Below are 14947 nucleotides of genomic sequence, written 5' to 3'. Positions count from 1 at the left end.
TATTTTTTTCACTGTACATTGTGTTATGGCTTCAGATGAAAAAGACACTGCAGAGTGGAGTCAGGCTGCAGAGCTGCATTATATAGTATGTACTTTGTATTGATGATTAAAATTATTATATTACTGTAGTTATCTGGAAGAAAGTGTTTACTTCTCTTTGTTGAACAAATGTTTGGACCCGAAAACAAGTTTTATACTTTGGTTTCAATGTTATACCTGCATAATACTACTATAATACTACTTGGATTTCACCTATCAAGGGTTCTTTTCGGAACGGAACCCCAGCGAAAAACAAGGGATTACTGTATACACTTCTGTTACGTCCAATTCAGTCTGTTAATGTTAACCATTTAAATGAACGTTAACAGGTGTGATGTTCAGCCGAATAACTTAAATAATGACCTTGAAATTTACCCGTTCTATTTTCACCTTTATCTCTGTAAATCTTATGTCGAAGAAGAAATCTGAGGCTGCTGTTCTTAAAATGAGGTACACAATTTTTTTGTAATAAATCAATCATCCATCCATCCATTTTCTGTACCGCTTTGTCCCCACGGTGGTCGCAGGCATGCTGGAGCCTATCCCAGGCATCATTGAGCAGTAGGCGGGGGACACCCTGAAAAGGTTGCCAGCCAATTGCAGGGCACACAGAGACAAACAACCATCCGCACTTGCACGCACACCTAGGGGCAATTTGGAGTGCTCAATCAGCCTATCAAGCATGTTTTTGAGATGTGGGAGGAAACCGGAGTGCCGGGAGAAAACCCACGCGGGCACGGGGAGAACATGCAAACACACGGAAGCCCGCACCCTCCTAACTGTGAGGCGGACGTGCTAATCAGTGCGCCACCGAGCCGCCAATGAATGCAGTGTTGAATTTAATTATATTCAACAGTATAACATATTTGACCACTTAATTTACATATTTTTCCAAGTTTAATACTCAATAATAATAACTAATTATACTTTATAATTTAATAAAGTTTAAAAAAGTTAAGGCTATACCTAATTTCTGTTAAGTACCCCACCTGTATATGTTTATGCATGTGGCCCTCATGGAAAAAAGTTTGGACACCCCTGTTATAGTATGTATACTTGCCTGAACTAACTATGTAACCTGAGTTGTTAATCATGAATGTTGATACTGGTTTGTAATACAAACATGCATGTGAAATTATGAATAATTATTGGCTACAGTATCATTGTAGTAGAACAATGTCTATATTATCATACAGTCAAACTAAAATATGAGAAAGTATGCACACTACTTGACAGAAGTTTGGGGAGCTACACCACTATTTAGTACATTGTATTCAAAACGTCTACACACCCATGATCAAAGGCTAGGATTTCATGGCATATATTTGTGAGCCCATAATAAAGCCTTTCAAAACTTTCCTCCTGAGGTTTTCTCAGGCTAAATGAATGAGTCTCTTCAGCGTGTCGCGGGTCCTCCCCAGAGCCTGCTCCAATGGAAAGTGTCCAGGAGTCATCCTAATTACACCCGAGCCACCTCATCCTTACTTGGATGACTTTTCACTAAAGAGCCCAGATACTCTGCAGAGTAAAACAAATTTTGGTTGTTTGTATCCGGGATCTTGTTTTTTGTTTCACGACCCACAGCTTGTGACCATAGGTGAGTGTAGAAACGTAGATCAAGCAGTAAATCAATTTTTTCACCTAACCCTAACCGTTTTCACAGACTGATACAGAGTCCACATCACTGCACTGATCCGCCTGTTGATAGCTTGCTCCATTCTTCTGCATTTGTCACTCATACATAAAGCATCAAAACATCTGAACTCCTCCAGTTGGGGCAGGATCTTCTCAACATGTAAAGGGCACTCAACCTTTTTCCAACTTTGCACCATGATCTTAGATTTGGAGTTGCTGACCCTCATCTCAACAGTTTAACACTCAACTGCTAAACATTGAAGAGCTGTAAAACACAGTGAGATGAAGCTAACAAAGCCACATCGTCTGCAAAAAGCAGACATAATACTGAGGGCACGAAAGTGGACACTCTCAACACCTCGGCTGCGCCTAGAAATTCCGTCGATATATATTCTGAACAGAATCAGCGTCAAACCGCAATCTTGGCACAGACTCACTGGAATCAAATACAACTTGCTGGAATACGGAACAACCTCAAACACTGGTCAAACTGGGTCCAAACAGCTCATAATCAGGGCTTCAGCACCCCATACTCTCAAAGTATTACCCACGGAACTCTGCAAAGAGGACAGTCAAACGTCCACAAAACACAAACTGGTTGGGCGAACTCCCATGCACCCTTGAGGTTTCTGTCAAGGGTATAGAGCCAGGCTACTGTTCCACATCGAAGACAAAAAACACACTTCTGAATCTCAGTTTCGACTACTCTTACCACAAAGGCTGATGAATGCGATGCCCCTGGAGTTTGAACACCCCATCCGGTCCCCCTTCTTAAAAAGAAGAACCAACTACCAAACCAGAGACGAACGACACCCACATGCACACCGTCACTAAGCAGGTATTGATCCCACTCGCCCGCACACAAGTCAGGCGAGTGTACACCATCAGCGACACAATTTTTTATTTTGCATATATGTAATATGATGAGGTTATTGAATGTTTAGATGGTTTTAAAGTCATAACAGCCCTTTGACAGAAACCACAAGTATGTTGCTGCCAACAAAAATGAGTTTGACAGATCTGTCTCTAAGGACTGGTTTCGGTTTACTGATGCAAGGAGTACTGAATTAGCCTGTCATGTCAAAGGTATGCGATGTCTCTTATGCAGCTTTCAAATTTTTGTTGTTGTTTTTTTTCCTAATATCCTCGGTGTAGGCGTGTACTTAGGAAAATTCTGGTTCCCTTGAAATTTTTGACTTGCTGTTGAACGGCTGATTTATCCTTCAACCTCAGTGGTTTCACCACCACTGGCCTCAATCTATCCCCTATAGGTGTCCCAGTGCAGGGATCCCTTTCCAGCTTCACTTCTTGCTTTAAGTTATTCACTACAAATGGAATTTGTCTTTTCAGAATCCAGCTATCCAATCATAGTATTTTTATATATATGGTCCATCGTTCTACTGGGTGACTTCAATGCTCTATTCTATTATTGGACTTCTGTGCTCGACACGGATTGTCTATAATGAACACCATGTTCAAACATAAGGGTGTCCATGTATGCACTTGGCACCAGGACACCCTAGGCCGCAGTTCGATGATCGACTTTGTAGTCGTGTCATTGGATTTGCGGCCGCATGTTTTGAACACTCAGGTGAAGAGAGGGTCGGAGCTGTCAACTGATCACCACCTGTTGGTGGGTTGGATCCAATGGTGGGGGAAGATGCCGGTCCGACCTGGCAGACCCAAACGCTCTGTGAGGGTCTGCTGGGAACATCTGGCAGAATCCCCTGTCAGGAAGAGCTTCAACTCCCACCTCCGGCAGAGCTTTTCCCACGTCCCTGGGGGAGGCGGGGACATTGAGTCTGAGTGGACCATGTTCCATGCCTCCATTGTTGAGGCGGCCGACCGGAGCTATGGCCGTAAGGTCAATGGTGCCTGTTGTGGCGGCAATCCCCGAACCCGCTGGTGGACACAGGCGATAAGGGATGCCGTCAAGCTGAAGAAGGAGTCCTATCGGGCCGTTTGGCCTGCGGGACTCTGGAGGCAGCTGACAGGTACCGGATGGCCAAGCGGAACGCGGCTTTGGCGGTTGCTGAGGCAAAAACACGGGCGCGGGAGGAGTTTGGTGAGGCCATGGAGAATGACTACCGGACAGCTTCGAGGAAATTCTGGTCCACCATCCGGCATCTCAGGAAGGGGGAGCAGTGTCAACACTGTTTACAGTGGGGATGGCGTGCTGCTGACCTTGGCTCGGGACGTCGTGAGTCGGTGGGGAGAATACTTCGAAGTTCTCCTCAATTCCACCTACACGCCTTCCATTGTGGAAGCAGGGCCTGGAGACTCTGAGGTGGACTCTCCAATCTCTGGGGTCGAAGTCACCGAGGTAGTTAAAAAACTCCTCGGTGGCAAGGCCCCGGGGGTGGATGAGATCCGCCCGGAGTTCTTAAAGGCTCTGGATGTTGTGGGGCTGTCATGGCTGACACGCCTCTACAACACTGCATGGACATCAGGGACGGTGCCTCTGGATTGGCAGACTAGGGTGCTGGTTCACCACTTTAAGAAGGGGGACCAGAGGGTGTGTTCCAATTACAGGGGAATCACACTCCTAAGCCTCCCTGGTAAGGTCTATTCAGGGGTGTTGGAGAGGAGGGTCTGTCGGGAGGTCGAACCTCGGATTCAGGAGGAGCAGTGTGGCTTTCGTCCTGGCCGTGGAACAGTGGACCAGCTCTACACCCTTGGCAGGATTCTCGAGGGAGCATGGGAGTTCGCCTAACCAGTGCACATGTGTTTTGTGGACTTGGAGAAGGCGTTCGACCGTGTCCCCCGGGAGGTTCTGTGGAGGGTGCTTCGGGAGTACGGGGTGCCGAGCCAACTGATAAGGGGGGTCCGGTACCTGTATCACCGATGCCAGAGTTTGGTCCGCATTTCCGGCAGTAAGTCGGATTCGTTCCCAATGCGGGTTGGACTCCGCCAAGGCTGCCCTTTGTCACCGATTCTGTTCATAATTTTTATGGACAGAATTTCTAGGCGCAGCCGAGGAGTTGAGGGGGTCCTCAGCATCGCGTCTCTGCTTTTTGCAGACGACGTGGTGCTGTTGGCTTCTTCAGGCCGTGATCTCCAGCTCTCACTGGAGCGGTCTGCTTCCGAGTGTGAAGCGGTCGGGATGAGGGTCAGCACCTCCAAATCCGAGACCATGGTCCTCGGTTGGAAAAGGGTGGAATGCCCTCTCTGGATCGGGGATGAGATCCTGCCCCAAGGGGAGGATTTCAAGTATCTTGGGGTCTTGTTCACGAGTGAGGGCAGGATGGAGCGCAACATCGACAGGCGGATCAGTGCAGCGTCGGCAGTAATGCGGACTCTGTACTGGTCCGTCGTGGTAATGAGAGAGCTGAGCCAAAAGGCAAAGCTCTCGATTTACCGGTCGATTTATGCTCCTACCCTCACCCATGGTCACGAGCTATAGATTGTGACCGAAAGAATGAGATCCAGGATACAAGCGGCCAAATGAGTTTCCTCCGCAGGGTGTCCGGGCTCTCCCTTAGAGATAAGGTGAGAAGCTCGGTCATCCGGGAGAGACTTGGAGTAGAGCTGCTGCTCCACCATATTGAGAGGAGCCAGATAAGGTGGCTCGGGCATCTCGTTAGGATGCCTCCTTGACGCCTCCCTGGGGAGGTGTTCTGGGCATGTCCAGCCGTTAGGAGACCCTGGGGACGACCCAGGACGTGCTGGAGAGACTATGTCTCTCAGCTGGCCTGGGAACGCCTTGGGATCCCCCGGGATGAGCTGGATGAAGTGGCTGGTGAGAGGGAAGTCTGGGAGTCCCTCCTAAAGCTGCTGCCCCCGCAACCCCACCCCGGATAAGCGGAAGAAGATGGATGGATGGATGTTTCTTTACCTAAAAGCAGAAACTACATGTGTGCATTAACAAAACCCTTCAAATGTGCTGAAGCCAAAATTGAACTTTTTGGCCAGAATTCCAAAGGGTAATATTTGCTAGTGAGGCAGTTAACATTGAGTAAAGCCTTGTTTTTTTTAACCTTGTATATAATGGGAAAAGTTAACTATAAGTAAAAAATACTTAAATGTTTACATGTTAAATCCCTATCCCACTGAGAGGCAAAAAATTGTGACTATTGGTGAAGGAAGCAAAATGCACGTTCACGTCAGTTTGTCTGGGTTTGTTCCAGGTCGCAAATTTTCATGTTCGCAGCTCAACAGGATAAGGGGCTTTTGGATACATCTTACTGACTAGAAATAATACATTACTATATTAATAAGTGGGAAGAGCTACAACAAATACCCATAGTGACCTGTAACATATTTTATTTGTCGCCACAATATGTTCTTTCCTGTTCAAAACCAGTTATTACAGTGGAAGCTACCATTAAAAGCACTTTCATGTTAGATTGGGACATGATTGCTACTTATTATTGTTGTTTTCAGTTCATCAACACAATTATTATGGAACACTGACAACATTCTGATTTGGAAACTCTTTTTTTTTTTTTTTCAATGTGCTCATTATAATGCAAGGCTTACCCTGGCATGTAAAGAGGCTTGTTTTGTTCCATTTGGTCCATGTCACTCTGAGGTGCCCCGACTTGATCATTATAATCATTCAGCATTGTTTCTGGCTCGCCTGACACATTTTTCACCTGGAGCAAGAGACAATGTCACACAATTGTTTATACTACAGCATTTTTTTTACTCCTGAGATGGTAGAAAACTTGTTCAGCAAGTCAAACATGTCCCATTGCTCCACACATGTCTGAATACCAATGCACAAACATGTTGCCAAAGAGAGCCATTACAGACATGTAAATGTCAGCTTTGGGCTTTTTGAGTGGGATGAGAAATCAACCAGGCAGGATAAGTACATGAATGGAAGTATTTTTGTGTTTATACTTGAATATAAATCAAAGTTTTTTTCTAATTACAGAAATCATATTGTTCCAAGCATGTCCACACATAAAAAAAAAAAATCTCAATCGACCACGCCCAGAAACTGCTCATGAAACCACTTGTATATCACTCTCTGGAAACAGAATAGCATTTTAGACTCCAAAGCACATTGCATAAACCTAAAAGTATAACTGAAATATAAAAAAACAGGCTAAAATGTGGTGGAATGCCGGGATTAAGAAAACATTTAGGGCAGGAGAGCTAAATTAAAACAACAACGTCAAATATTTTTTACTCAGAAAGGCATATATCTATCCATATATACACTACCGTTCAACAGTTTAGGGTCACTAAGAAATGTCCTTATTTTTTAAATAAAATCACCTATTTTCAATGAGGATAACATTAAACGAACCCGGAATACACTGTATCCATTGTTAATGTGGTAAATGACTATTCTAGCTGCAAACGTCTGTTTTTTGATGCAATAGCTAGGTGTATAAAGGCTCATTTAAAGAAACCATCCATCCAGTTCTAATGGTCCATTTTGTTTGCGAATTGTGTTAGAAGGCCAATGGATAATTTGAAAACCCTTGAAAACCCTTGTGCAATTATGTTATTTTTCATGGAATACACTAAATTGTGTGCGTGTGTGTGTGTGGGGGGGGGGGGGGCGTGAACAGTGTGGATCAGTGATAATCTGATGACATACCATCTGGGGACCCCTGAGTTGGGCTCAGATGAGGAAGAAGTGTGAATCGCTTTGAGGTACCAAAGGTGGAAAAACGCCATAAACCTACAGCTCTTTATCCACTTAATACAGACATATTTTTGTGAGAATAGGCTTCCCTATATTGAGCAATGTTTTTTTATTTTACACCCCATGCCCTAAAAACGTCCGTGTGTATTTTTTTCCTGTTTCTTTTTCTTTTTTTGAACATGCAATCATTATCTTTCCACCATCATCTATGCCAGTGGTTCTTAGCCTTGTTGGAGGTACCGAACCCCACTAGTTTCATATGCGCCTTCACCGAACCCCTCGTTAGTGAAAAATTAATATTTCTAAATTCAAGACATCGATGTTTTTTCCTAATGCACAAAATGAGCTGCTCTGTCGAACCCCTGAGACCGACTCACCGAACCCCTAGGGTTTGATCGAACCCAGGTTAAGAACCACTGGTCTATGCCATTCTGATTCTACCATACAAATTTATGCACTCACCCACTCTCCAATGCTGTGACTATCGTTGACAACCTTAACCTCCTCCCATAGAATACGGTCTCTGCCCCAGCGCCTGATGCTGGAGCGTGTCTTAACAGCGAACACCAGAAGAATGATGAGGGCTATAAACACCAGGAAGCCCAAGACTATTGCTATAGCCTGCAAAAAAAACAAATAACCAATTGTCAGTGTCAAGCCAATTCTAACCCACGTCAGGGATTGTTGAGACACCTGAACCTGGATTTTGCACGCTTCAATTCCATGCTGTCTAATGCAGTTTGGTCATGTACCCCAATTTTTTTCATTTTAAATACATTTTCAAGTAGTATTTTAAATTGATGATATATGGACCGTAAAGCTAAATGACTAGCGCGTAAACCTTAGCACTAGTGATTTGATGAATTTCCGTGACCAATATAAAGGCGTTTTATAATAATAAGTCATGCTGTTTGAGCTTCATGACTGCTTTATTACAGTGTTACGGATAGCTAGGATTGTTTTTGATTCGGAAAGGGGGAAGTTTGTGGAAACACCTCATCCACACAGTCACTCTCAAGTAAGAGCGTGGCCGGACACAGTAGTAGAATAACTGACTGCTTTATTCTCTCTTCTTTCCAATTCACAGAGCATCCAAAGGATTTAGTTAATCTGCCTGAGATTGTCATCTGCGTATTGCTTCTCTTTTAATAAAATGCCAACAGACTTCGATGTGTGGGGAGCATTCACGGTGACATATGGCTGCACAACAACATGCCTGATGTAAGTTAATGTGACACAGGACCCCTTCAGCTGCCTAAAAACATGCATTTCTAAAAAGAAAATACTTTCTATACAACTCGCTTTCGGGGTTAAGGCAATTCCCAAATTCTGGACCCCAAAGTCCGCGTAAAATCGAGATTTTGGTGTATCTTGCACAACATTAAATTTCTCTATATTCCATTAACTGAGGAGAGGCAGAGCCATAAGCATTCCAAAAGCATCAACTTCATACAAACAATTCATTTTAATACTCGTTCGAATTTCAAACAATGTAAGCATACACACTTTACACATACTGAAAAAGTGCTCACGAAAGCTTGAGCTCAAGCACAACAATGACGGTATCTCACCTCTTGGGGTTCCACCACACAGTAATGGTACAGATACTGGTTGAGAAAAATACCCTGGGCCTGGTTCTGGTTTTGATATTGAGCACACAGCTGTCGAACTTGATTGTAGTAAATAGACCCTGAGGACTGGGCGGTTGGGTTTACGGCGCACAGGTACACAATAGTGGCGATGATCATCAAAAATGCCAAGATGGCACAGATGATGATTGTTGCTAGGTAGAACTTTGGTGAATGAGCAGCGCGTTGTCTTGACACAACCAACACAAAAATGATGAGCACAGCTATAAAGGTGATGGCAGAAATGGCAATAATGAAGCCTTTTCCAGCAACAGGATCTATTTGTGTTGATCCTCCATAGCCACCGTAGCCACTATAGGAACCGCCAATGCCTCCTCCAAAGGCGCCACCATAACTGCCACCATAATTGCCACCGTATGCACCACCGTATGCGCCACCATATGAGGAGCCATAGCCTGGCAGCAAGCTGCTGCTCCCACCCAGACCAATGGCATTCATATCATAGTCCCAGGCAAGGGTGGAGGCTACACAAGCAAACACAGCCACACACATGATGATGATCAAGATGCAAAGTATCTTCATCACGCCCGGTGGTGAACTCCAGCGATAGAAATGTAGCATGGTGTCTGCTGGATGGTAGGAAAATGCAGGATTGGACATGAGCTCACTATGCCTGTGTCTGTTGCTGTGGCTGCAACAAAAGAAAACAGAAATTGAGATTACATTTTGCAATATTAAAGGAGCAATATGAAACTACATCCCCTTTTTTTAGATTTTAGCAATGTTAAAATGCTAATTCTTCACTAAAGTGGTGCTTTCCTCTATTCACTCATCTTCGAGCATCATAATGTGAAGAGCCACCCTGTGCCACCCCTGCAGACTCAACACACGGCCAGTTTCTCCAAGCAGCTGTCCCTGCAACTTGAGTTGACATGCAGCTGTTCTAATTTTAATGCATCAAATAAATTATAAAATATTTTCAGTGCCTGCTTTAATGTGCTCAAGTACAAGTCATTGCACTAGATGCCTTAAATGAGATTTTTTTAATTTTACGTAGTTTTGAGATGCCCTACTTTGTGAACAGTTATTGGACCTTGAGTCTAAAATCCATCAGTCCGTCCATCCATCCATCCATCCATCCATCCATCCATCCATCCATCCATCCATCCATCCATCCATCCATCCATCCATCCATCCATCCATCACCTAATTTACTTTAATCTCTATTATCCCAAATCAAACACTGGCCAAGGACAGATCTCAGTGTGTCTTTTACCATTGAGTCATTTGCTCAACTGGCTATTGTTTTGGTCCAATTGTTAATCTATTGTGTTGTACAATTTATTAGTGTAATGCAGTGTTTCCCAACCTTTTTTCATTCACGGCACACCTTTTCATTGGAAAAAATCTCGCGGCACACCGCCAACAAAAATCTGTTAAGCTCCTACATTAAAATCAGTTATATTACAACGAAAGACGTGAAGTCCTATTCCTATATATGTATGGAGAGTCGAATAACTTAATAGAAATAAATACTAAGTATTCTTTAAATTGTATTCCTTTTTTAAAATTAAAGTGACAGTTTTTTTAAAAAGGTTTTAGACGGTGTAAGAAATAAACTATTTAAAGTGATTGTGATTAAAATAAAAGAATCAACGTGATTTTGTTTACCGTTTTATACTAGGTCTATAAATATTGCAACAATAAGAAAAAAGTCACTTGCTGTTCTGACAGCAGCTCAGTGGCTATCACAGTCGAGGTGTCTCAACTTGACTGTTTATTTTATGTATGTGAAAAATAACCAATCCAGGTTCTCCGGATGAACTGTATGCTCTGATTTCCATTGGACCACAAACGCACCACAACCCTCATAGTTGTCTGTCACTGTTGGCAAAAGCACACATCATAAACTGAACATGTGCCGATGCAATACAATCAGACCGAGACAATATGAAATCTCAAGATTCTCCGATTCTCGATTAGCAAGTGGCTGACCAGGCCTTGCGCGAACTGACGAGTGGTTTGGCGATCCTGTTTACAATGCGCTCCATAATTAATATTGGACAATCCCACAGTGGTTGGGAAACACTGTCCACGTGTGTCCTTGCTCACTCCAGTGATTTCCCAATAGTGATCAATTTCCCTTTAATGGCAACTTTTATGTAAGCCTCTTCGCTATATGAGTAGGACGCAGGATTTCCTAGTAGGAAGCAGGTCTACTGCCATTTTCCACACAGGCTGGTCTGTAACTGTCTGATGACTAGTGCTAACAACAAAACAGCAGTTCTTAGGGCATACCATCTCATCCCAGTGGTTTTAGTAGTTTTTATTCTCATACATTAAGAAATACAATAGATTACAATATAATAGAGTCTGCAAATTATAAATCGATTATTAATATGCCAATATCCCAATCCAAGGAGTAAATTCCGACTTATTTGTGCACAGCAAATAAAGGTATATATTTTCCTGTCATAATTAATATTTTCTCCCTCATTAATTCATAATGAATAATGAAACTGGGGACCAAATGCAAAATAGTAATGTGTATAGGGAGCTGCTCTCATCTTCGCTTGACTAAAGGCCTCTTTATACTCGCACGGGCGACTAAGGCCGCATTGCATCATGTGACCAGCCATGGCTGGGGATGAAAACCCTCTGGGGGCCCACCGCTCTAGCACTGAGCCACACCACCCAATCACATTCCATAAAATACGTATTAGTATATCATATATCCTGTTATATAAAAATAATAATACACTCACTGTTTGTTGCCACTTGGCTGGTACGGAGGGATGCTGACTTTATCGCGTGGCATTGTGAAATCCACTTAGAATGCACTCTATAACAAAATCACATAGGTTCACTTCAAGGGGAACGAACTCAAGGCAAAGATTTTCTTTGAAATAATATACAAGTGTAAACATGTATTCTGGTTAACATCACATTTATGGACTAATAATTAAGCAGCTTAATCCATCCATTTTCATCAGTAAGAGGGTGCTGCCATTTTGCTCTGCACCATCCTCTGTTTTCAACTGAAATTGACATCACATGACCAAACACAGAAAACAGATATACAGTGACGTTTACAATGCGAATTCGAGGGCACCTTTACATATGTCGATGTCAGGCATGTTTGATATATTATTGCAAAAATAATGAAAGCAGTTTCCCTTTTAAAAAGGGAAAAACAGTGACTATGTCAACAACACCAAGCAACTTTAATGACTCCCTGAGCTCTAAATATCCCTTTTATCAACAAATAAACATCCATAAATTCAAAGATGACAAATTGTCCAATATTTTGACTCCCATATTTCTAACTGAGACAATGCAAATATGAAAAGCACCTGCAACATGATACAGCACAATTTGACACCACTGTAAACTATAACCACAATAATAAACAGTGAAACCGACTGTTGGTTGCCCATTGGTAGAGCAGATGTATCATCACAGGTTCATGCTCAACTGAGTTTAAGTTTTGTATATCATAACTTTATGATTCACGGTACAATAAAAAGACACTGTTTGATTTACCTTGTCTCCTCGATTAATGTCCGGATGTTACTTTATTGAAATCTTTGACCATGGCCAACAGACTTCGATTGACCATGATTTATATCTTGTTATACTCGATTTAGCAGTATTGTGAGAGAAAGTAATTTTTATAAAGGGGCAATTGAAACTGAGGTTATGAAACAATGGAACTAGAGCATGGCCAGTATTTTCATGAAATCAGACATGAAATCACAGTGGACTGTTTGTGGCATGCAGTTTTTTTACTTTAACCCAGTAGCTTCAAATCCAGCTGGCTCTCCTTTTCATTCTTTTTATTGTTATTTTAATCATGCTTGTATTACTTTCTAGCAACAAATTGTGCATACTAGTTGATGTTATTGTTAATGTTGTTAAAGTAATGAGAAAAAGTAATGGTGTTCTGTGCACAGGGACGCAGCCTGCATTTCAGAGGTAGGGCAGCGAGGGCGTACAAATGGTCAGAAGTAAACCAACTTCTGTGAGAAAATGATCATCCACTCACATTGAACTGCTACTTTCCATAGTGACCCAAAAAACTCAAAAACCGAGCTGCTTGTCTGGTTGAGGTAAAACACTGACATCAATAGTTGGACAATTAAATGACCAAGGCAACAATTAACACAAAAATTCAGTCACCGCCCTCTTTCAAATAAACTAATCTAATCTAATTTAAAACCTAATTACTGCCACGAAATGGAAATTAAGCGAGATGTGTAGGAACCCTTTTAAAATAAATAATTGATTGATAATTGAATAAATAATTCATATCTCAAATGTGATTGTCAATGCCTTTTGATTTCCTAAATCCTCCGTAAAAGCAGACATGTTGTCTTTGCCTTACCATACTTTCTTAGGTTTTACTCCAGTCATCTGAAAACTCAGAGTCACATTCCAGTCATACACTTAGCCCTTGTATTATGTGGAGAATAAAATACATTTATTATTTTGCGGGTCATTTTGAAGTGGTGAACTATACTTGTAAGTAAGTGATGTCTTAATGATCAAGTAAAAATTTGTGAAAAAAAACATATATAAGTCACTCCTGAGTATAAATCGCCCCCCCACCCAAACGATGAAAAAAACCACGACTTGTAGTCCGGAAATTACGGTACCTAAATAAAGAAGCGAATAATTAAAATATTAAAATACAGTACTATGAAGAAGAAATCACACAATTTACTGACTGCGAGTATTTCATAGCACAGATTTTATATATTGCAATCAATCACAGCTTTATAATTCTTAGATTATAAATACCGTGTTGGCCCGAATATAAGACAACCCTGATTATAAGACGACCCCCTCTTTTTCAAGACTCAAGTTTGAAAAAAATACTTTTTGAACACCTAATTAAATTTGTAAAATGATTACAACTGAAACAAATGATTACAACAATATATTCGAGAGAAAAAGCATTATTTTGCCTCATTCAAATCATGGAAAAACTGTCTATCACATCTTAATATCTGAACATTTCAATATGTAAACTGAAAAGGGAGCAGCAGCAATGTCTAAATATTCTATATTAATTCTATATTAATTTATACAAACATAGTTGCTCCATCAGAGCACAGATACGGCACACACAGCTAACTTTTGCATGACACATAATGCAGAGCTCATTAACGTCATGACACATTGATACAAAACATTCAGTAGATAACAAGACATTCTTATGAGCATATGTTTTTCCTTCTTTTCCCCTCCCTTTTCTTCCCTTCCGTATCCGTGCTTGCAGAGAGTATAAAACCTTCTGATCTGGAGTCTGACGTTGTTGTTCTCACCTGCTGAAGTGCACTTGTACTGACTGCCGTGAAGCAACCCAAGATCTTTCAAATAAAGTACCAACTATTACTCCACATCTTTGTTTTCTTTCTCAACGATGGATATCTTGAACAAAACGCAACAATTGGTGACCCCGATGTGATGTCCAGTTAAGTGGTTTTAGGACTTCTGTGGGGGAGAGCTTCTTCTGCGGTCTGGAGGCCCTATGCCCCACCTTTGACAAGAAGGCTTTTTCCTTCATAAACTGTGGCCTCCGCACCGTAGAGGAATTGTGTTTCCTGACCCCAAATTTGATACTTTAATGATTTATGTGGAGGTGGTTGTTTCTTTATGGTTTTCTTTCTTCCGTGGGGGAATCTGGAGTTTTCTTTCTTTTGTGTTAAAACTTCCGAGGGGGAATCCGGAGTTTTATTTCTAATGTGTTAAAACTTCAGAGGGGGAATCCGGAGTTTTCTTTTTAATGTGTTAAAACTTCTGAGGGGGAATCCGGAGTTTTCTTTTTATTGTGTTAAAACTTCCGAGGGGGAATTCGGAGTTTTCTTTATATTGTGTTAAAACCTCCGAGGAAGAATCCGGTTTTCTTTCTATTGTGTTAAAACTTCCGAGGGGGAATCCGGAGTTTTCTTTATATTGTTAAAACTTCCGAGGGGAAATCCGGGGTTTTCTTTTATGTTATGTCATTTGTGAGTGTTTTTGTGCTGTTTGTATTGTGGAGGGCGGTCGGGTGTTGGCTTAACCCTAACCCTTGCTATCA

General features: G+C 41.9%; 1 protein-coding gene across 4 annotated transcripts in view; it reads right to left on the bottom strand.

Moving 5' to 3' along the window:
* oclnb (occludin b) overlaps window positions 1-14947 on the bottom strand; it is a 41740-nt gene that overhangs the window by 15304 nt on the left and 11489 nt on the right. For 3 of the 4 annotated variants that reach the window (XM_088377378.1, XM_088377377.1, XM_088377379.1), the window contains exons 2-5: window positions 11631-11707; window positions 8848-9556; window positions 7739-7897; window positions 6154-6269 (exon numbers count right to left, since the gene is read on the bottom strand). In XM_088377378.1, the coding sequence (XP_088233504.1) occupies window positions 6154-6269; window positions 7739-7897; window positions 8848-9556; window positions 11631-11683 (1037 nt within the window). In that variant the 5' untranslated portion in view covers window positions 11684-11707. The remainder of the gene's footprint in view (window positions 1-6153; window positions 6270-7738; window positions 7898-8847; window positions 9557-11630; window positions 11708-14947) is intronic. The other variant, XM_088377380.1, reaches the window with a different exon arrangement.

The sequence above is a fragment of the Syngnathus floridae genome, chromosome 5 (genome assembly GCF_059516105.1).
Source record: "Syngnathus floridae isolate MCC-2025c chromosome 5, RoL_Sflo_1.0, whole genome shotgun sequence".
Taxonomy (NCBI): domain Eukaryota; kingdom Metazoa; phylum Chordata; class Actinopteri; order Syngnathiformes; family Syngnathidae; genus Syngnathus; species Syngnathus floridae.
The sequence above is the reverse complement of the archived record's forward strand: the minus strand, read 5'-3'. Positions and strand labels throughout refer to the sequence as shown.